The sequence below is a fragment of the Pogonomyrmex barbatus genome, unplaced genomic scaffold (genome assembly GCF_055798465.1).
Source record: "Pogonomyrmex barbatus isolate J1 unplaced genomic scaffold, ASM5579846v1 scaffold3, whole genome shotgun sequence".
NCBI lineage: Eukaryota > Metazoa > Arthropoda > Insecta > Hymenoptera > Formicidae > Pogonomyrmex > Pogonomyrmex barbatus.
Window position 1 is genome coordinate 18,937,340 of NW_028297127.1, and position 22,761 is coordinate 18,960,100.

Here is a 22,761-nt window from a genome sequence, read left to right on the forward strand (position 1 = left end):
CGCAGAGATTACTCTCCGACTTTTCGCCTCTTCCTGTCCAGTCCCCGTCTCTTCTGTTTGTCGCTCCGCCATTATCTCTTACACACACACACACGAATCGAAAAATTCGATCCCGGACGAGCCCCCAAAATTGTCGCGTTCGCGGCGTTAATTCCCGTGATCGCGATACTCGGCGGAGCGCTCTCGGAAAGGAAGAACACTGTTTTAAGAAAGACTCGCTCTTTATTAAACCAACGGTACAGAAACGCGTCCGGCCACCGCAGAATCCGGCCGTCAAATCTGAAAAACAGTCGGAGAACGACGCGTTGCCAAGGGCCGATCCTCTATTCGAACTCTTATCGATTGATATTGATTATTTCTTAGCAGCGCCGAACGGAATACCGCACGGCCGCAACAATATCATTTTTATGAACCGTGTGAAATTCATTTGCTACTTAACCAAGTAATGTCTAAATAGCAAATTTAAATTCTAATGTTCTTTCTATTAACATCCTTAAGACATTAATTTAAATTATATTATATACTTCAGTTATTAAGTTTGTTCATAGCGCTAACTTTTCGTGCAGAGGCGAGTGTCGTCGTTTCAAAAACGAAATATGAATTTCACTTGGACTGTTTTGCGAAATATACTCCTCGCGCTTTTCGCGCGCGTTCATCGCGTAATGTTCCGCACAGTTAATGAAGAGTTCGCTATGTCGCGGGATGGCAGCTGACGTTGCATTCATGCATGAGAGCAGCGCGTCCCAGTCATTTGGCCACTCGTGCGTCTAAAAACAAGGCAACGCGCAAGTTTTGTCCCGTCGATGCCCGGGTAACGCGCCTTCCATGGGAATTCGAGCCAAAAGAAAATTTCGGAGGGGACCACGCGACTGTTGGCCCACACATCATGTTGTCGGAACATGCGGATTGAGCCATTAAAACCTGGTTGAGGCTCTCTTTCGGGGAAATTCGCGAGACAACGAGTTATTATGACCGTGGTGCGTCTGGAATCGCGCGTTAAACGGTCTAGACTGGAATATCAAGGCAGAATCGTGAGGTATTTTTAAAACGGCAGAAATGCGTCGTTTATGATGCTATAATATAACAATATAGCCGTTGATCTTTTTTTCTCTCATGCCCGGGATATTCGCAATCTTATACGTATACGCGTTCGATTTCTTCATAATTTTGATTTATACTCACACTTATCATTGTAATTATTATCTCGTTTGTATGCAGTTATATATATTAATGATGTTTTTCAACAACATCTCAGAAATATAATTGTTATTACCATGTGACAATAAAAAATGAAATTCTATAATTTCTTTTGGTCTTGTTACACATCAAAAATATCATTGATCATTATTAATGTAACCGTTTTCCATCTTTGCTGTCAGGCAGCAATATCAGAAAAAAAAATCACAAAAGACGCATTTTTTTCCGTAGAAGGGAAAAAATGCGATGCGAGAAGATCGTCGGCCATCGCGCGCAAAATTCTCGGCCCCCTTCCCTCTTCCAGAGAGATAATTTATTAGTCAATCAAAATGACGCATGGAGGTATAAGGTGACACGTCAGCGTACACGGCTGACCATTAATTTTAATACCCGTCAGCATCAGATCCTCCGACGTCGCTTTCCACGTTGCCTCATCCCTCTCCCCCCCCCCCCCTCCTCCCTCCACCTACCGAAGGTGAGTGCGTATCCATCGGCATCGGCTACCGTGCGACTAATGCCTCGTTCGCCAACGACAATCATCCTCGGAGATCTCTCCGGAGTCGCACCGATCTCTCACGGCCGCCACGAATTATTATCCTCCTCTTAATCCCGGCATAGCCGAGCGTGAACGCCGCGCGCCGAGTCGCGCTTGAGTCGTGCCGGGAGACCAGGTGGAGGCATAACGCCGGGAAAAAGAACCATGCCGCGGAGAGATACGATCGGTTTCGAGAGGCTGCGCCGTGACCGGTCGACGCGCGCGGATAATATCGGTGGTGCGCTAAAGAGACGCGTCGAGAGGAATGCGTGTGCGAGCGCAGCGTGTGTCGATTGATAGCGCGACGCTCTTATCGGCGTATCTACCATTACGCATTAGCCGCCTCGTTCGCGGAGGTCGATCGATCCGCCGTAGATTTTGCCACGGTCCCGTCCCACACGATGGTTCTCATCGTTTAGTTAACGATCACCGGCGTGTCAGTTGGTCTGCGTGTAATAGATACCGAGTATCAGCGATATTACGATAATTAATCTGCGAGCTACCTTGCCGCTCTTTGCTCTTTGCCGTTTAAATCCTGCATCCGTAAAAACGTGAATTTTCGAATATCCGAATCATATGTAATACTTTTGAGATAACCGGCTACTAAGGAGCTGGTAAATTTATTATTAATTGAGTAATCTCTAATAATTATCTGGAAGATATTTATCGCTTTTTCCACACAGTCGCCTTATTGAGTAACAGGGAAGCAATGAAACTCGTTCACTACTCTACTTGCAAGAGAAATAAGACCGTTAATGCCTTCAATTTCCCGTTCATCAATTCTAGGAAGGCCAGCTACTTTCGTACACAAGTAGCAGGAAGTACGGTTGTATTTAGATAATGATCCCAGCGTTTTCTTATCAATCTGGCAACCGGGTTAAAGAATAACGATACCGTTGCTGTGACTTCATCGGAAACGATTCCGGTTTATCGTCTCACGACGATGCGATTAAATATATTAAAACATATAAATTATCGTTTACAGGGAACAAAGCAAAAAAGCATGAGTTTTTGTATGTAACGCTATGCAATTTACAACTGCTTACTAGTGACTGAACGTTTCCGATAAATAAATTCTTTGATACCAGGGGAAGCTCATTGATCAGTCAAACGATAACTAATCTAATTCTCTCAATCCGACACGACATTGTACTAAATGCGAATGCGGATGCTTATCTATGGTTAATATCGCCCCGTATCGAGTATCCATGAAGTAACGAAAGATCGTCGAACGAATCACGAAGTGAAGTCCAACGAGACGGATGCATAATAAATACGCGGTTCTTCCAGAATGCCGAACGGGTCGGACGGGGTTAATGCCTGCGTACCCCCTCACGTGCATCCGCTTTTCTCTTGGTTGTATCTCATTTGTAAAGATTCCGGGACAAAGGAGCAGGAACGATCGCCTTTATGGATCTGGCGTGGCATGGCGTTTGACTCCCCTCCCCCCCCCTCCCCCTTTCCCCCGCCCAAAGGAGGCATCGCTACGGACGTACGGACAGACAGAAGCGCGAGTCTGTCAAGTACCGCGATTCTAATCTGACAGGGACGTATTGGACCCCGCTGACCACTGGCGAGTGGTCCGAGTGGTCGGCTGATCGGTCGTTGTATACATCTCGGCCTATTATTAGTCACCGACGCGACCGGCATGGATTTCCATATATTCCCAAGCGCCGAAACGCGGTCAATTTCGGCATTTTATCATGAAATCTGAACGTATACGTCGTATCGGGGATTTGCTCGAGGAAAATCAGATGCGACGACGACTAAATTATGCACATCTCCTTTCGATATTACAGATCTCCCGAGTGAACTGCTTGTAAGGAAATTTTGAAAAATTTTTTTTCACTAATGTAAACATGAGTAAACAAAAACGAAATTAATAATATCACCACATATAGTCTAATATGATAAAAGATATACGATATTTTCTTCTTCAGAATAAATAACAATTTGCCAATTTCGCACACGCGCGTTGCTATATTCGTTTAAGCATAAATTGTAAGTTTTAGTAAATTTGTAAGCGACTTTATCCTGTCAAAGTTAATAATGATTGAACATTTGTATCCCATCTTTAAGGAAACCTTACTGGGTCAAGACGGTATCGATATACCTAATCGTCACAGCGTTAAAGAGAGCCATTTCTTCTCGTGGACGAGGGTATAACGGAAGTCTAGTCGAAAGTGACTATCGTCGATTATTCGTCATGTCAGTCCTTCCACTCTGCTGTAGCTTGTACGTTAATGTTACCTATTACTTACCGGGCACCCCTTTTGACAGCAACGTTCGAGTTTCGATGTTCCTCGGAGATCTTCGGTTTTCGACCTTTGAATTTTGAGGACAGAAGATGTTTCACGTTCAATTACAATTTCCAAAGAATTTAAAATTCTTTCGATTTTCTTTCGAACGCGTAAAATATTTTTCCCTTTCGTCTTATTTAAAAGTAAAAAAAAAACTGCTTTTAAAACGATAATAATGGCGTTTCTTACAGATATTGTTGTCGTGATATTAGATGATTCTATATATAAAATCTTTGAATAATATGCAACACTTATCCCCTAGTCCGGTGAAATAATTTTTTACTTTTGGTTTATATATTTTGTATTCCCAGGATCATTCCGAAAAACAGATTCATTGCCTAAGGATTGTGCGGTTTTTAGAAAAAATTTCAATATTTTCCGTAAACGATATAATATGAAGAAGAGATATGAAGAAAGAGGGGAAAGAATAGTACATAGCTGGGTTAAATGAAGTGTGACGCGCGTTAACCGATACCACTCGCGAGCGTAACGCAACACACGCAACGCGTTTACAGTATAACGTAGGCGTGGCTGGCTTGATATCAACGATGGCCACCTTTCGACTGTAAATCAATCGATATCTCGCCTGCAGGAGGAGCTTTTCATGGGGCTTGTACGATGCCTGAAACGAGCCGGGGGTGGAAGCATGCGCCAAATGTTGAATGCGAATCGACCCGCCCCGCTGCTTTCATCCCTATAGAGATCATCTCGAACTGTCGTTCTCGCTTTTCTTTACAACACGTCGAATAGTTGAAAATATTTAAAAAAAAATCTATTTGACATGTTTATTTTATTTGTCTCTCTCACATATACACAGACGCACACACACACACATGCGCGCGTGCGAATTATTCATAAATGGAATATAAACGATTGATAAATGATATACTATATAAATGTCCCGAGAATATACAACTATGATATAGTGTGCAGATGTTATATGAATATTCTCAGTATATACGAAAACCGATCATTATACATTCGGTATGAGTGTAGAATATGTAGAAAATTAAAACATTTACATTATACAAATTTTATTTAACTTATAAATTTAAACGATAGTTAAATAAATTTAAACGACGCTATAAATTTAAACGATGCTGGTCTTATTTTTTAATATTTTTTCAAGACAACATGGGTGCGTCACTTTTAATAATTTTAATAAGAAATTTCCTCTAAATAATGTTTCAGAATGTCAAAAGTACAGTTTGTAAGATATTTAAGTCCAATATTATTCAAATGTAATTCGCTTTTTATACTTCAGTGATGTAAACTTATTTGCCTGTCATAATCATCAATTGTGATATATTTCGTGGATATGTCGCCGTATAATTCATTAATCGAGTTTTTCGATTTTGCACATAGCTGTTAACGTCTGTCTATAGATTATATTTTATCCGAGCAAACATTCACGTGACATGGGAGAGGTAGGTATTGATAAAATAAATCATGCTCAGTGACTTCATAATGGGAATATTTAATTCGAATTTAAATAATCTTACAAGTATCAGTTGTCGCGCGATCGTTCGTATGCGTTCTCGCTACGATTCATATACCATATGTAAATAAATAGCTAAGTTATATTTTAAACAGTCTATCGGGACAACGCCATCGCTAAATGGTAAACTATGTACACGTCGCTCCGCCGATTACATATACAACACACTTATACGTAGCTCGTCACTTATTTACTTTTCTATTATGTATAATTTTCTATTGCACATCGCAATCACTCCGGTTTTTCGCGATATAATATCTTACATTTTTACAATAAATTAACGAAAAATCTGAGTTCTCTCCTATTCTTCCTTTTATTCGCCCGATTCCTATGTTCTTTTTGTCACTAGGCGGTCCTGTAAGTTTTCACACAAACAATATTGCCGGAAAAATTGCAAAAAATGGCACTTGTTAATCTCCTTTGTAACAAATTAATCGCCGTATGCCATCGCATGATATGCTAATCAAATGTGCTTATAATTTTTTGTCAAACTCAATCAAATTTTATGAGAGAAGGTTACCTAATAAAATCAATATTCTTTTGTTGAAAAAAATCAATTTTTTTAACAATATTAATTACTATTATTGTTGTTTCTTACGCGATAATATTTTTGCTTTGAATTGCCGATTTTTTTCTTTTTAAATCTGACCCAACTGTGTGCTGCGATCTAGGAATAAGTATTATGGTATTTATTTTTCTTCAAGGCGATGACAAAGAACGGCAACCATAACTAATTCGTGTAACCCCATCTTGATAAAACTAACTTTCCTCTTACGATTATATCGAGGAATAAGAGCGAACGACATTCGCCAAACTGTTGTTCTATCGGAAGCGCTAATTACAAGACAAGAATTCTTCGAGTTGACTGTCTCTAATGAGTTGTACTAGTACGTCTAGCGAAATAAATACTCCAGTCTTTCATTTTAAGGAAGAGAAATGACAGACCGTAAATTTTGGTCCGTTCTGCTAAATTTTTTTTAATTAATTTTTTAATTAATTTTTTGGCCTAATTTGTTTAATATGACTCTCTTTAAAGTATAAGTTGTATATTTATCTTTTTTTTAAATAATATAAAGATTGAAATCACTTTGGTTGACTCAATTTCTTTTTAGAAATCTGCAAAATCAAACAAAATATGTCAAAAATATTTTTCCCTAAATATATAAGTGTCTTTATTATCTTGTCAAAGCAAAATTATTGTTATCTCGTAAAAATTCCGTATTTTATAAAATTCTGAAATCGTCAAATGTTTTTTGAAATGTCTCGAGAGAATTTTTCGTGATAATTTGATTAAGCCATATTCTATTTTTTTTTTTTTACGATTTTTCTAAACAAATCTGCCCAAAATAATTGAACTTAAATAAAGGACAACTTAATCTTCGCTGATAACTTCTTGGAGGTCAAATATAAAATTCAAGAATCAAAGTTGCAAGCTAAATTTTATCGCAGCATTTATTTAAGTTTGCAATCGTCATTTCGCTTGAAGCTCCGCGGCCTGTTCCTCTTCCTCTTTAGTAAGCGGTACTGTTGAATGATTGTAAAGTCCTTGTGCCATCAACTGAAGCGCCAGGGGATTTTTCTGACCACTGGCCTTTTTGATTTTCGCCCGCTTGTTCTGAAACCAGATCTTTATCTGCGCCTCATTCAGACCTAAATCCCTCGAGAGTTGCTGTCTCCGTCTTTCCGTCAGATATCGGTTCTCCGCGAATTCCCTCTTTAGTCTCGCTAACTGTTCACCACTGAACGCGGTCCTGGGACGTTTTTCTTCGGGAGTACCGCCGCCACGTCCGTCTGTCCTCTTCACTCTTCTCGTACGTGGACCTGGAACACGGGATGATTCTAGCGTTAACTCGTATCTGTCGATATGTCCAACTAAAGAAATCTCTGTAACGCGTAGAAAAATGCCTACACACACACACACACACACACACAAGTTGAGATAAAATTTAAAAAATGTTCAAATGACCCTATCTTAGAAGAATATATAACAAAACAATGAATATTATTTCCGTTACAAAGATTGATATACATTTTATATATAAAATAAAATAAGTAAATCGTGTATCTTTAGAATAACGAGATTAAAACGAGAGATTACACCTCAGAAACATATTTTTCTCTCTCGTATCCAGCTTTCTTTTCTTAGGTAACAATCTCTCAATCGTTTCTGTCGAGCAGAAGAATAGAATCTCCCAGAAATGACGATACGCGAGACGTTAGGTTTTAAACAATGCTTCGCAATACCGTTTCCTCGGGTAGGCATTGATTCAACAAGTTTACACGCCGATAAATCTGAGAAATTAACGAACCGCCGGTTGGTAAGTTTTACGGCAACTTTTATTGTCTAGACTGTCTTAAGTGTTTTTCTCTCCCCGTGTCCGCGCGAGCTGGGTCTAAGTCCGGTTATGCGCGTGTGTCTTCTATAACAAGCCAGTTGCTTGGGAGGAGCCGCGCGAGGTCGGAAAGTTCGTCGATGGAATAAACGTCCAACTGAAAAGGATCGTCCCCCCGCCGACGAAGTAAATCCTTTCGTCTCGATTCTATCTGCCTTATCGCGCCTGCGGACGCGTCCTCCGCACGAAATCGCCGGATGACGTCGGACGGACGGACCTGGCGGCGACGGCTTTATCGTAAATCAAACGCATTATTATTGCCGCCACGTTGCGCATCTTATGTTGCTGCGACGTCATCCGCGTGTTTCCGTTGCGTCAGCGCAGTGCGCTGAGATCTGAGTCGCTTTGCGTCAAATTTCAACAAAGAAATACCGAGATAATCTTAAATCTTCCCGTGATAATTAATAGGAAATAACGGGAATAAAATAAATAGTGCAGTAGTGTAGTAGCTATGTAACGATTACTTTTACGTGAAGGATAATTTGTCTCTTGGCGCAAGGAAATATTTGATAAAATTTACTTGGCGAAGAGTGAAATCTTTTAGAGCTTGTCTAACTCGCGGGTATTCGCGAGTGCGCGGCGCGTTGTTTCGCCAAATAAAGGCCGCGCGAAGCGTATTACGCGATCCTAAACGCAATTCACTCTTTCTTCCCCGCGTGGATATTTCTCTCGCGTGATTTCCGCGTGTAATTCCAGCTAATAATTCACGAGATAAACACTGCGCCGCCCGTACACGCGACATGAACGCACGATCGTTACGACACGTACGCAGCACCAGCAGCTTTGATAATTGCTTTGATAATTTGTATAAATCAAATCATAACGATCAACGCCAGCGTTATCAGTCAGACTGATCCGTTGAATAATCCATGGAAATTTCGAGGCCGTTTCACGACCATCATGGCTTGCGCCACACATTGCGCCCAAACAGTCGTTTCCAAGCATCCCGAGAAATTCTATATACGCGAGGAAAAATATGTAAATCGACAACTACGCATTGATTCTACAAATGTGTTTTTACGAACTTTGAACTATCGATTATATCGCGCGGTGCCTATTAAAGTTAACGAAATTAAATATCTAAAAAATAACAAATAGAATAGAAATTATTATATTTTAATGTCTATCAAATTTCTGCTGGCCGATATATCATATCTTATGTATTCGAAAATAGTTCTTTTTTCTATCCATTTATAGGAATTTACATTTAAAAATTGTGGATTTTTTCGCGATGAACTTTTCGATCAAATAGTCGTGAAATAATCGTGTTGTAAGGTAAGAAATATCACCAGAAGGGAAACTCGTTGATTACGATCTATTTGACGTCAGTTTGTCTATAATCCGCGCTTGACCGGCCAAGAGAGATCAGAAATTACAGACTCGACTGAAGTATAAGTTACATTGCAAATGATAATTATCGAATGTTGTTGCGCGGTAGTAAATTACTGTCGACGACGAGGGTTGCCCGGCACGTATGAATTTCGCAGTGAAAATCGTTTTACAACGCGTAATCATTCAAAGCGAAGATCATAGTACATGCTTTAAGTAATATTATCGGAAAAGCAGTTTGTTCCGCACGATCAAGCATCGACGCTCGTCGTTGAGACTTAAGTCGTTAGTTTCCCGTCTCTGATTGGCTCTTACAGCCGGCGACGCGATCGATTTCTACACGTGTGGCCATAAAAAAATCTCTTAAGAAATTCATCTTCGTCGAACTCGATGGCGTCCGTAAAATATCGCGCAAGGCTGCTCGCGACGCGCTGCTGCCTCGCCAGCGTGCCAATATTTAAAAAGAGAAATATTTCATAAACAACGTTGCGTTAAGTCATACTTGATAAACGTCTTTCAGAAATATTTCCTTTCGATGAGAATTTTATAGGAAATGCCAAACAAATTGTTGAATTTTTTTTTCAGCATTGGAATGAAGTAGTATATAAAAAAAATAATAATATCCCAATGAAATAACAAGCTAGCTCGCAGTGTATCGCGGTGTATGTGTCGGCTTGTTGCTAGCGTACGCGCACCATCCTTGGCAGTTTTCTCCTCTTCAGGAATAACTGAGGTAACGAACAGCCGGCAGTCTAATTACTTAAGCGAGGCAGTCTTGCAGTCAAGCGCAGGAAACGCGCGCCGAGAAGAGCTTCTCGCGGCTCCCCAGACTCTCTCTCTCTCTCTCTCTCTCGCTTTCTTCTCATTCTCGCCCTTCCCACTTACGGTAATCCCTCTCCAAAGACTCGAGGGTAAAACCAATGATGCTAAGACGCCCTCTCTTGCTAAGCACAACCCCAAAAGTATCTCGGCGCGAATACCTCGGGGCGACGTGCGACCTCGGAGAAACACTAATTTCCTTGTCCCACACTTAGAGATAGACGTCAGCTCGTAGCTTGGTCTGTCAGTTTAATTGCATTTTTTTCGCTGCACAATCGAGCACGCATGGGTAGCGAGTAGCGAGACGTGACATTTACATTGCTCTAATCAATTTGATTGTTACGGCAAGAAAGGCACTGAGTGATTTAAACAAACATCACGCCAATTATTTATTTGCATATGAATAATTCTATTATAAAATATGAAGCAAGATTCGATTTCTCGACGTCAAAAGAATGAAAAAAAAAAAGTATCGTTAAAATTATCGAGACAAAGCGTAAAGCTTAATATAAGATCGCTTGTCCATCGACAATTGACCGCACTACTAATTTTCTCGTTCTATTCTTGAGATAGATGTCAGCTACTGGCCTCTAGTTTCCCCTTCGAGCGATTCTCGCGTAACGAATAGCAACGCTATATGTTCTGGTGATCGCCCTTTCGAGTCTGCCGCTCGACTTGCCTGTCACGTTGCTTTTAATTACATCCGTATCGGCAGAAACGCGAAGGAGACGCAACGAAGAATAAAAAGGACGAGAGGTGTCTAGAATTCATTAAAAATAATCTGTAAATTAGTAGGATTCCGCGCGGAGAGCAAATGGCTGACGATCGTGTTCGGAGAGCGAAATGCGCGTCGCTAACATTTACGTTAAATTCGAAACGGTATTTTACAACGGACGGTGTAATAGGATAGATGTTCGATATGCCACGCGATGAGATTAATAAAATGCACGTCGACGAGATTAATAAACGCTTGAACATTTTGAACGTATTCGTGTGTCCATCTTTCAATCAATCCGTAAAGATAAATTATCAGACCCAAGGCGAGAAATCTGAATGTAGAAAGTTAAACTGTAATTTCATCTAGTAGAATTAGAAAGTACGAAAACAATACGTCGGGAATATTTCAGAATTCAGTCGTAAACTAATAATAATCGTAAACCTCTCGACGACGCAGCTTTCGCCCGAGTCTCGCGCCTTTCTTCCTTTACCGCGGATCTTTAACGTCACTCGTGACGCGATAATTACAGCGTTTATGAATCAAGTTCTCCTTATAGACCGTGTCTGCGATACAATGAGACTCGGCAATCGTGGTAGACGATGCACCCAGAGGTGCATCGAGGGAATCTTTCGGTGCCGCGGCTAGCTGCACTTCAGACACGTTTTTCAGATAAGTCGTGTACGATTAAGTGGCCGTAGGCGAGATATGTCGTACGGCTTCAAACAAATTGCATCGTCCTCGACAAACGCGAAACGACGTACCTCGCTTACCAATGACACTCTGGCTCGCTCACATCTCGTTCAGTTGCGCGCGATCAACATCTTCGGCGAAGTTGAAAATTGTCGTCACGCAATTTTGCCGGATCTGCGCGAAACGCGATACAACCTGATTATACAAAGTTGCCCAAATAAAAATCCGCGCGTATGTTTGAGTCATTTAAGTATTCATGACTAAAGGCGGTTCTCTCCTCTCTTTCCCGTCGACCGATGTCATCGGGTGATTACGGCGGTAGTCTAGCATTGACAACTTAATGATAAGTTTTCGTCGCGTGAGAGACAGGGAGTAAGTGATTGTTGTACATTTTAATGGAGCACATTTAATCGAGATTTGTTACAAAAAACGACTTTTTTGCAGTCTCGCAAACTCTGAGAATATAATTTCCATAATCCTGGCTTATTGCAAAAATGATATTAAATAAGACGATCTGTTGATTATTTTGAAAAACAATATCACAGATACAAAGATATGCGTTAATTAAAGTAAAACAAATCTATCGTCATTTTCATTACATTAAAGACCGAGTCAGTTCGGTAACAAACACATTGCATTAAATCAGTCTTACGAAATTTATCGCCGATAATTATGATACTGTCGTTAAAAGGCAGCGAGTTGATACGTTTAATAAAATGATACGAAGGAAGAGGACGCCGTCGTTAAGTCGTTAAGTCGATGTAGTCGGCAAAGACGCACTTCACTCAATTTTCACCAATTAGCCGCGCAAGCGGCTCATGACGATTCTAGCCACGCAAATAAAAGTGCAAATGGCTCCCTAGCCTACATTGTGTCAAAATGATAATCTTATAAAACTTTTGAATTCCGATTCGATAATCTATCTTGTTTATCATGTTTTCCCATTGCGACATTCTCCTAAATATATATCTCCGATATATATATGGTAACTTGTAGGTAACAGTGTGTTTCAAGAGCGTAGAACGTGGTAAAATGTGAAATACATCGGATAACGACGGGAGATGCATTCGAACAAAAATAAACACGAAGATTGGCCGATCAAACGTCGCGTTTCTCGTCGCGAATCGGAATGGAACGTTCGAGGCGATCGACCGCGGATAGACTCGCGAGAGCCGATCGACTTGTTCTTTCCGTGAATCCGATCGTCCCGTCCTTGTCCGGACATGTGCGTCGGGATACATAGTATAGGAGCGAGCGCGGAGCCGCTTGAGTTATGACTACGGCCATTACTTGGGACAAACGAGGCTAAGCGTGTCGACACGGAGCCGAGCACGGGCAGGTCTCCTCGATTCTCCCCGAGTCATTCTCGACTCTCGAGAATTACGAGTGCTCTCGCGAGTCGCGAGCCTTCAGCTCGCTCGTAGCTCCCGATTGACAGTTTTAAGGCCCGACGTTGACTCCGCGTCGGCTCTCGTTATCCAGGCCGCGGATTCCGCTTTATGTATTTTCCGCGCTTGCCGCGAGCAAATATATACCGCGGTATATCGCGAGCGGCATAGCGATAGCCCTGTAACCCACATTTTCGAATTATTTACGTTGCAAGGTTTTTGCGATCTGCAGTTGTATCTCTCTCTGCCGGCGTGCGTCAACGTCGTGATGGTATTTCAAAAGCATAGACTGAATCAGAACGAAGGCGCGACGAAAAAGGTGGTTTATGGCGGTGCGTTTCTAAGGAAGGTTCTAATTCTCTTTAATCTCAAATGTGTCATATCGATTCCGCGCACGTAGAGAAAACGGATAAATGAAGAAAATGGATTGGAAATAAAAAAGCAAGTTATGAAAAATTAATTAATAAGTAACAAACAGTAGACGGTATTCATATAAAAAAGTAGCATCTTCTCAAATAACAAATGGGTAATCGCCAATGTATTTTCCAACGTGACTGTGAATTAATTTATATTAATTAATATTATTTATGTAATTACAATATGAATCACAGAGAGAAGTTGAAAGTTATTGTCGTCTTACACTTTGATGGATCAATCTGATTGCAAACCACTGGATATCCATACGCGTCATTGAGATATCGATTTAATGCAGACATGCCAGCGATCGAGCACCGGGCAAGCTTACACAATAAGCATATTAATGGCTTCGTTCAGAAAAGCTCACGTTCCCCGAGCTGCCATTTCGTCATTAGTCTCGTCTAGCCCGAGTACGGCTCGTAACCGCCGTGGGTCGTTACTTACTTCGTCCTGAGAACAAAAAAGAAAAAACATACCGATTAAAACTCCTGTCCTTCCGAACAACTTCATCGAATGCACATTTTACATTTATCCATTTAATTCTTTGTGCACGCAATGTCATCCGTTATTAATACATCTTACACATAGATATTGTTAATACAAATATAAGCCTTGGACATTTATCGGAATACGGAATTTCAAGCGGGTTCTACGATTTAAGTTAATTTCGAGCAAATACAAGTTCATCTTAACCTTCACTTTTTATCTTATTGAATCGATGTTCTTCACTTTGACGTTGTTCCTTTAGACAAAAATATATATTTATAATCAAGAGTTTTTATTTGCTTGAAATGTTATTATAAATATCGCTTGTTTTGCGCGGTTGTCCGGAAATCTCTGATGAGATCTTCGTTAAGTGTGTTCTCGAATTAATCCACAGAACTGTACGAAAAGTAACCACTGGATCCGCGGCTATACCCATAACCATAAATAATGATCACTCTGATTGGTCACTCGTCGATCGTTACTCGAGTACGTGACTGCGTTTACGTTTCTACGGGTCGTTAACTCGTTTCCATTAAGGCGCGGCCTTGTCTGTCTCTTTCTCTTTATCGCTGTTTCTCTCCGTCCCTTTTCCTCGCGCTACCTTTATGTCTGTTAACTATCAGCCGATTTTAAACACGCGGTATGTGTATCTTTACATTAAGCACCGTCCTGAACACAACCGATATTTCTTAAACGACTCTTCAGCATGAAACATTATTAATGCGTCTCATCTTCGAGCATATGTAAAAATACCTTCTGGCGCAATCGTTATTGTTACATAACTCCAATAATCGTGTATCTTTTCACGATAGATGTAACGTTACTAAACGGTTATTCGAATAATTTGGCTTCTAAAGTGTAAACTTTGAAAGATTTATTTAAAATTTTTAGCAAAATGAAATTTTATAATTAAACCTATAAAAACATCAGATCTTTAAAATTTAGATGAAGCAGAAGAATCTTTCTTTTTAATATTAAAATCTCCTTTCGCGAAAGAGGTTCAGTTCTCGCGATAATAAGCATCAAAAATTACGAGCAGACGACATTTACGAGTAATGCGTAGCTCGAAGAGACGATTAATAGCTTCATTGCATCGTTCGCTGTCGATGCGCAAGTACCGGTTTCTTACCGACAAGACCGCCCCTTTCTTATCCCTCTCGTCTTTTGTATTTGCTTTCGATCTTCCGTCTTTCTTCCTGACTTCGTCACCTATTCTCTTCGCGAAACGATCAATTACGTAAGAAGCGATTATTTAATGTTATAACGTCAATTGCAGCTATTTATTACTTTTCTGTGAGTCTATAATTAGTTAAATCAATATTTAAAAAAAAAAACAAGCGTAAAATCAAAATGTGAACTTTAACATTGTTCACGTGTCACAACGTCTCGAGCGTATTGGTCGCGTCGTGCAAAAAAAGATATCGCTAGTTCACTTCGAATCGCGCATGAAAGGGTTTAGAAAACGATCCATACTGGATCCAACTGCCAACGCGGCCAAACAGGAACTATAATCTCCCAATGATCGTTTGCCATTTAGTTTTCGTGTAGCTGATGTTATCTCGGGAGGAAAGTCACCTCGCAAGGATCATTGCGCTCCAACGCGCAGTCACGATCGCCGTATTGCTACACATCGGCGTCGTGTCTTGTGTGTTGTAGGCGTGACCGGTACTGTTAAGATCTTTATCGGCTCGTCATTATTATTACGTTACATATCGGAATTACATCGGTCCCCGATTAGGGGAGGAGGGGGGGGGGAATATATGTACATCGAGACCCGAGTTAACGCGCGGATAAGCGTGTGAAGTGTACAACTTCACGAGCCGGTTGGACGACGAAACAAACCACCACGATGACGTGCGCGCGACATATTCATTGTTCTCTCGCTTCGTACAAGGACTTGATATGCGCTCGCGCCGTTATTAATTATTATGTTACGCGTACCGAGTTATCTCGTAGATCACCGATTGTCACGGCGATCATATCGTTTTACGTCTTGCCTTTCGACAGAAATATGAAGGGGAATATAAGAGCGTGATTAGTTCGCGTCACCAAGTATATCTGTGTATGATAAATATTTGTGACTTGTTATAAAAATATTCGGTTCGGATTTCACGAAGAAAATGCCCACCAGAGAAAATTGCAGCTTAATCGCAGAATTACAGCGAAGCAAAAATATCTGACTTCATAAGCTTCCAACGTTGCAAGATGTTTGCGGCAAAGAATGAATTATCGACATCGAATGTTCGAAATCCTTGAAAAGTACGGAGCAAATGTGAACAAGAAACGAATCAAAAGGGAAAAAAGAGAAGATCGTGTAGAACTTATTAAACATGACAAGTGAGTAGATTTATACCGACACGCATGATTTAGCTTTGAGGCTCACCTTATGATTACCGATTTATGAGCTATCATCTTACAGGAAAATTATTAACGTTTTCATTCCCGTGTTATAAACGAGATATCGTAACTTTATGCTGAATAACGCCGTTCTATTCGTAGCAAAGGTATTCTGGATGATCGATGTAATGGCGATTAATTGAATTAAAAACGCGTGAATTCGCACGGGCTTTTGAGCTCGTTCTCGAGCCGATTCGCGATTGACGCAACGCGCGAGATAGTTACGATGCCGATATGCACATCGATATGCCGCTTAAATATCATTAATCAGTGAATTCGCGACGTCGCGAGCGAGAGGAGTTCATTTCGAATGAACCGTTGCGGATTGTGGCAATTACGGCTCCTCGTAAACGACGTGTACGATCGTCGCGTCTCACGCCGGCGAATCACTTTCCGAACGACTCTTTCCCGACGACGGGGGTAAACGTTTTCACGCATCGGCGTTTCACGCAAACTGCCCGCGTGCACGTGTGCACGTGTGCACACGTCGCATCTTGCGCATCGTCCAGAGAATTGCGCGATTTAACGACCGATCTCCGCCCTAAACCGCGCCGTCCGTAGATACACATCTCGTAATCGGATGCAGCGTTAACGCTCGCGATCGCTCGCGATCACGTAAGCCCCGCGGGTTTTCATCTCAAGAAGGCCGACGTCGCGATCACGGCCTCGTCAACATAATAGGAGGCACTTTCGGCGCTTTAAGCTTCGATCCAACTCTCACGACGCCGATCTGCTATCTCTTTAAGGTCCTTTAGCTTCGCTAATCATCACGGTTCAGGGTGTGAAAAATTTATCGTTTAGCAAAATGTATACAGGTGTGTGCTCTTATCAGAGCATTTCGTCGTGCGCGATTACTTTGTTGTACGCTCGTGCTCTACGAAGATAAGATGTTAAAGGGACGGTGGAGTCGAGACGTAATCCGTTTCGCACGCGGTTTCCTCCTCACGTGCAAAAGGTCGCGCGAGCGTTAACACGCGACGCGCGTTTTCGCGTTTTCTCCACCATGCTATTTATCCGCGCGGTTTGTTCCACCTTATTTTCAAATGCACGACATTATCTCGCCTCGTTGAGCGCGACGAGATAGGCGCGTGTGAGGAGCACCATGATTAACGGTGCTACCATAGATTATATTTCTCCTAGCGATTTTTGTCGAACGCAACGGTTTAATATTTAACCCACGCGATTCGTTCTTCTAAAGTAAATAATTTTAACATTTTTAACCGGTTTATGAAAAATGATTAAAATCGTAAGTCGGTTTATCTTTTTATATTTTTGCATTCTCTATCATCGTAATATATCTCTTTTCACTTATTTGTTACAAGCTCTACTGAAGTATTTGCCAAAGAGAAATTATCTTTTACGCTTATTTATAATCACTTGATTGTTTTCCTATTGCATAAACTAGGAGTATTTTAATTTCCGATCACCTTTCATCTAAACTTAAGTTATAACGCTTTCTTATTTTTCAAATATAAATTGATTAAATATCACAGAGTCAGTGCAATTTCACATTCCGGATCGCTCATAAATCCCTTCTCAACAGACACCGACTTTAATAGATTCACTTCAATCGTTCCTCTCTATCCAGACTCGCCGCTTCCTGGTTCGTGAATTTAGCAGTTTGATTAAATCTCACGGACATGTTTCACTTTCCCTTGGTCGGGGAGTTATGTTTATCTGATTCCCGGTTGAGTCAATACAACGAGAATTGCGGCGCAATTAGTATCTCATTAGACAGCGCGACTGTTCTAATTCCTTAGTTTCGCATTAGAAACGTCACTCCGCCGTGGAACGTAACGTGACGTTCCCTCGTGCTGCTCTTCGGCTTCTCTTGTCCCGGCTCACCCTTCCGCTCTATTACGTTTCCCTCGGCTTCTCCAAGCATGTGGCGAGGAACTTGGTACGCACCAAAGTAAACTGCCACCATTCCGCCTCTCTTACATGGTGATTGACGGGAGCCGAGTCGGTGTCGGCTCGAGACGATTATCTGTTTACCGTTTCAAAATGGACTGCATTTTGCAATCCTTTAACATATATATTCTTTACATCCTTTCACGAGGGAGGAAATCCCGATCTTTCATAAGTGAAATGAAAGTAAGAATTTTAGATAGATTAGATTTAATCGATTTATTCTAACGTAACGAATTTACTGACTTTATTTCCTATTACAAGTGTTGTGAAAAAAAATTGATTTACTACGATACGCAATTAAATGGCTCTCTTTGATGTGAAATTAGCGGCGCTTGTAGCGATTACCACGAGGGAGGTCGTAAGAATAGGTATGGCTCTTTATCACTCTTTTTCTCTCCGTTCCGACTCTCTTCCTCGCGAGCCACGTGCCCAGGAAGTTGACGTTCGCCAATGTAAACTATCGCATTTGCTAAAAGCAGTACGAAACGGGCGAAACGAGGCCGCGAGTGCGCTCGACATTGTACATGAGAGCTGATATGACCGGGCAGACACGTGAGAAGACATGACGGAATATCAGTGCGATGAGAAGTGACGGGGACGCGGACGGGGAAAGCTGGCGGGGTAAGTGAGAAAGAATCGGGAAATCGGAACGGAACGGGGGGGGGGGAGGGCAGGACGTGGCAGGGATACGCGAGCGGAAACAAACAGCGGAGTCTTCGTTCCACGGCCGGTTAAATATAGGAGTACTACGTACTACGAATAATAAATGATGGCCGCGCATTAGCGCGCGGTTAAACGAGCGTGTAAGTAGAGATGCGCGTTGAAAGACCGAGCGAAATGCGTTTCCATTATTCCGTGAAGGCTGCGCTGCTTTAAACAACGTCTCGGGAGAACGAGGCAACGTCGGGAGCCGCGGATGCGTAAGCGTGGTGGAGGATAATTATGGAAGAAAGGCGATTTGTAGTAATTAGCATATATATATGATGCGGCTTGATGATGCTGCATATAAGATATATACGCGGCGCGTATTTACATATTTATGTACGTATTTATAACTGCGGCTGCTGATGGGACCTTGCAGCGGCAATTCTTTCGACGTCGACGATAGATACAAGACGGGCGAAAAGCTATAGGAGAGATGTGTCGCGCGATGAAATTTTAACGCACATTATTTCCCATTGTTTCCAGAGGTATTTTCTTAATAAACGTATAACGTATTTGTCCAAAATATATTATATTTCTGAGTGCACGAAATGCGAACGCAACGTTTCCATGCAACATTTCAACTCGGTAACATTATCAGAAATAGTAAAAGAAGCTGAACGGACTCGTGTGCTAAAAGTAAACAGATATTTACGTGACAAAGTTAAACAATATAACGTATCCAATGAAAGGACAAAATATAAGATATCACTGAATGTCAGGCTAAATGTGTGTTTCCCGAATGACGTCAACTTGAAACAGTAAAGAAAGTGTGTGATTTTAATTGCGAGCGTAAAGAATCTCGCAAATTATCTGTATCACGCGCGCATGTAAACTCGACGATCCGCGAGCGATCCCCGACTGACGACTCGCGCGAGCGCTCGCCTTATACGCGCATAGGCGACGACGCGCGCGCGTGTAGGCGTGCCGGCTCGAACGGTAATTTACGTACCTGCACATGCACGACGACACGCATTCGCGACACGCGCGATTCGCGTAGCACGCCGAGAGCCGTGCAGCGCGAAGAAAACGGAAAGGCGATGTGCGCGCGCGCGCGTGGAAGAGCGAGTGAAAACGTTCGCGAACGACGCGAGGAGGGTGTATGAAGTAGGGATACGAGACGTGAGAGAGACGATGGGAAGGGGTTACGTAGAGGAGGAGTACAGGGACAGGAACGAAGGGACAAGGAAAGGACTGACGAAACGACGGGAGTGGGAAAGAAGGAGATAACCGCGGGGTCGGGCCGGGTGGTTGAAATTAATGTTGCCCGCTTAATTGGAGCCACCGAAGAGTGTGCGTGTGGCCTAAGCGGTTCTCAACTCGCGTATATATCGCGAGGATATGTCTTACATCGGTCTCGGACACACTTGACGATTGACCAACGCGGCATGCTTAATTCTACACGCGCCTTTTTGGGGTACGAGTATTATTCCTTAAAAAAGAAAAAATTTTTAAATTACTTACTACCGAATGAAATTAATAAAAAACGCTAAAGTTATATACGTAACCGTTTATATGTTAAATAAAATTGATTTTAATAAACGTACGCATGTTGAAGTAACAGTAATTTAATTTGTAAATTGTTTCATTCATTTGTAAAGTCATTTTACGATTGGCATATAATTTCATCGGAATTATACTGGCGGTCCCGTCGGATTCGCGCGTATATTTCGCACACAAATTTGAATGTTTTTTTTTTTTTGCCGTAATCGTGAGAGCAATTTGTGAAGAAGTCATGGTCGAAAATTTGAGTACCGACGCTGACGAGAAAGTAGTGAGAAGCAGGTTCGCAGCAGGTGCCTGTGCCGGGTGTTCCGTGCAAACATTGCGAGCGTTTCGACTCTGATGATTTCTGGCCTCTTCTGCCCAGATGAACCTGATCCTCCACGGACTACTACCTCGTGGACGCGCCCATCCGAGTTTTTACATCGTGGCGCGATACTTGTTATTTGCGTCCCGATTGGAGCAAGAACAACATCGTCGTTAGTGCGATCGTCGAGAGACGAATGGAATTGCAACGTACGAGACAAATGTACGACAAGTGCGAGTGATCGTTTCTCTCATAAGTAACTTTTAGAGGCAGTTCTGAGAAGCGTTTTCGCTTCGATTCAAAGTAGCGCAACAATGACGAGATAAAAGACATGATAAAAGACATGATAATAAATTTACGCATAAATCTCTCGTAAATGCTCGTTTCCCTTAACAAGCGGTGATATCATTACGGTCTGCTACAATTCAAAAACACGCCGTTTCGCCAGTAGGTAATGCCTCTCCGTCACCTTGACGACTCTAAAACGATCGTCTTTCCGAGTAAACCTTGAGATTATCGGAGGCGAGTTTCTCCGTTGCGATTCGAAACACGCGTTGCAAACGTCAGCGATATCGAATGATGAGAGATGAAAACGATTCTGCCTTCATCCGCGCGGGTCCTGCCTGGCTCTTCACGTCCTGCCGCCTTCATACGAGGAATTCTGAAAGTGAGCCTTGAGAGATGCGGTCGAGCGAGTCATCGATGCGATTCGCCACATGTGACTGGTGGCGAGAGCGTGTAGGGCGAGAGGAGCGAGAGCTGAACTTCTATAGTCCTGAAAGTCAAAGATTGCCCGCATCGACCGAATGTCGTTCCTTGAAACGCGGAACGGCAAACGCATAAAATGAGGAGCGCGAGGCACTCGCTTCGTTGTTTGCTGCCCCCTCCTCCCCTCCCTCCCCCGCCATCCAATTTCGACCTACGTATCCCTCCTTTCTCTCTCTCTCTCTCTCTCTCTCTCTCTCTCTCTCTCTCTCTCTTGCGCGCGCGCGCGATTCTCATTTTGCGATTGAAAGGGAGACACGACCCTTTACTTATTATTACTTACGGCTTACGGGGTTTTGGCACGCGAGCGGAGCTAATGTGTTAATATAACGTATGGGGGGACTCGCCGGCGCGTATCTGCGCCTACGTAAGGACACGCATGTACACGCGTGCATGCGTACGCACGCCGGGCATGTGCCACGCCATAAAGTCGACCCACTCGATCGTCGTCGCCATCATTCTATCGTCGAATTATGCCAGATTGTATTCATGAAGGTTAATCGTCGTTCATCTCACAGTAATTGTGGCGACGCGTTCATTCTATCGTTTTATTGCCACCGTGTTTTTAATTAATGATCTCTTGACGAAAATTAGGTGACAATAAGTTCTGATATAGTACTTTTGACCAGATTGATATAAAATATTAATTATTTATTAATTATCGTTTTCATCCAGGATAATAATTATCTACTGACGATTGGAAGTTTTTAACTGTAAATTGCAAGTATTCATTTTCAAACTCGTCGCGTCTATACTCGATCTTAATATCCATTTTATAGATTGCCAGTGTCTATTGTTGCGCAGGCGGATGTCCCATGACATCCGTTTTCATGATTTTACGATCATCGATAACTATTATATATGATAAAGATTTTTTGTACATGTTCGAACTGCGATACCCGTGCGACTACGCGATAATCGGTCGCGGGATACTAAGGCAAGAACAGGATACTAAGAAGACAAGAGAATAAAATCGTGCCCTCCTGTCGTGCCATTACGTGTGGGAAGCGTCCCCTTAAATTTGTCCTCTTAAATTCATCACGACACATCGCGTTGATCGCCCTATTAATCGCGATATTAGGCGCGTATACATCGGCCTGGTATTCACGACCGTTCGAACGTGTTTTATATTAACGTAACTAATCTCTGATTAGTAAGAACATGACAAATAGCTTTTTTTTATTATAAAATCTCCAAATCTCGAGAATATGATAAATTCACATTTATTTAAGAAATAAAATAAAATTTGTCGAAAAAAAAAAATATAATCCAGAGTTAATATACCATTTTATTTTTAAAAAATAATTTCCAGATAATGTAGTTTTTTAATAAAGATTAGAATAAAAAATACTCGCGGTAATAATTTATATATTAATATAATGTATTCCAATTAGAATGTTGTAGAA

At 41.8% G+C, this 22,761-nt stretch overlaps 1 protein-coding gene across 3 annotated transcripts in view; it reads right to left on the reverse strand.

Annotated features, from left to right (window-relative positions):
- Positions 1 to 5,485: 5,485 nt before the first annotated feature.
- Positions 5,486 to 22,761, reverse strand: part of LOC105427783 (uncharacterized) — a 65,421-nt gene continuing 48,145 nt past the window's right edge. The window contains exons 2-3 of one of the 3 annotated variants that reach the window (XR_016139782.1): positions 13,508 to 13,734; positions 7,211 to 13,421 (exon numbers count right to left, since the gene is read on the reverse strand). Coding sequence is in view for 1 of the 3 variants with exons in the window: in XM_089079109.1 (XP_088935235.1) it covers positions 7,002 to 7,351 (350 nt within the window). In the remaining 2 variants the exon portion in view is untranslated. Of the gene's footprint in view, positions 13,422 to 13,507; positions 13,735 to 22,761 lie in introns of all 3 variants that reach the window. The other 2 variants (XR_016139783.1, XM_089079109.1) reach the window with 2 other exon arrangements.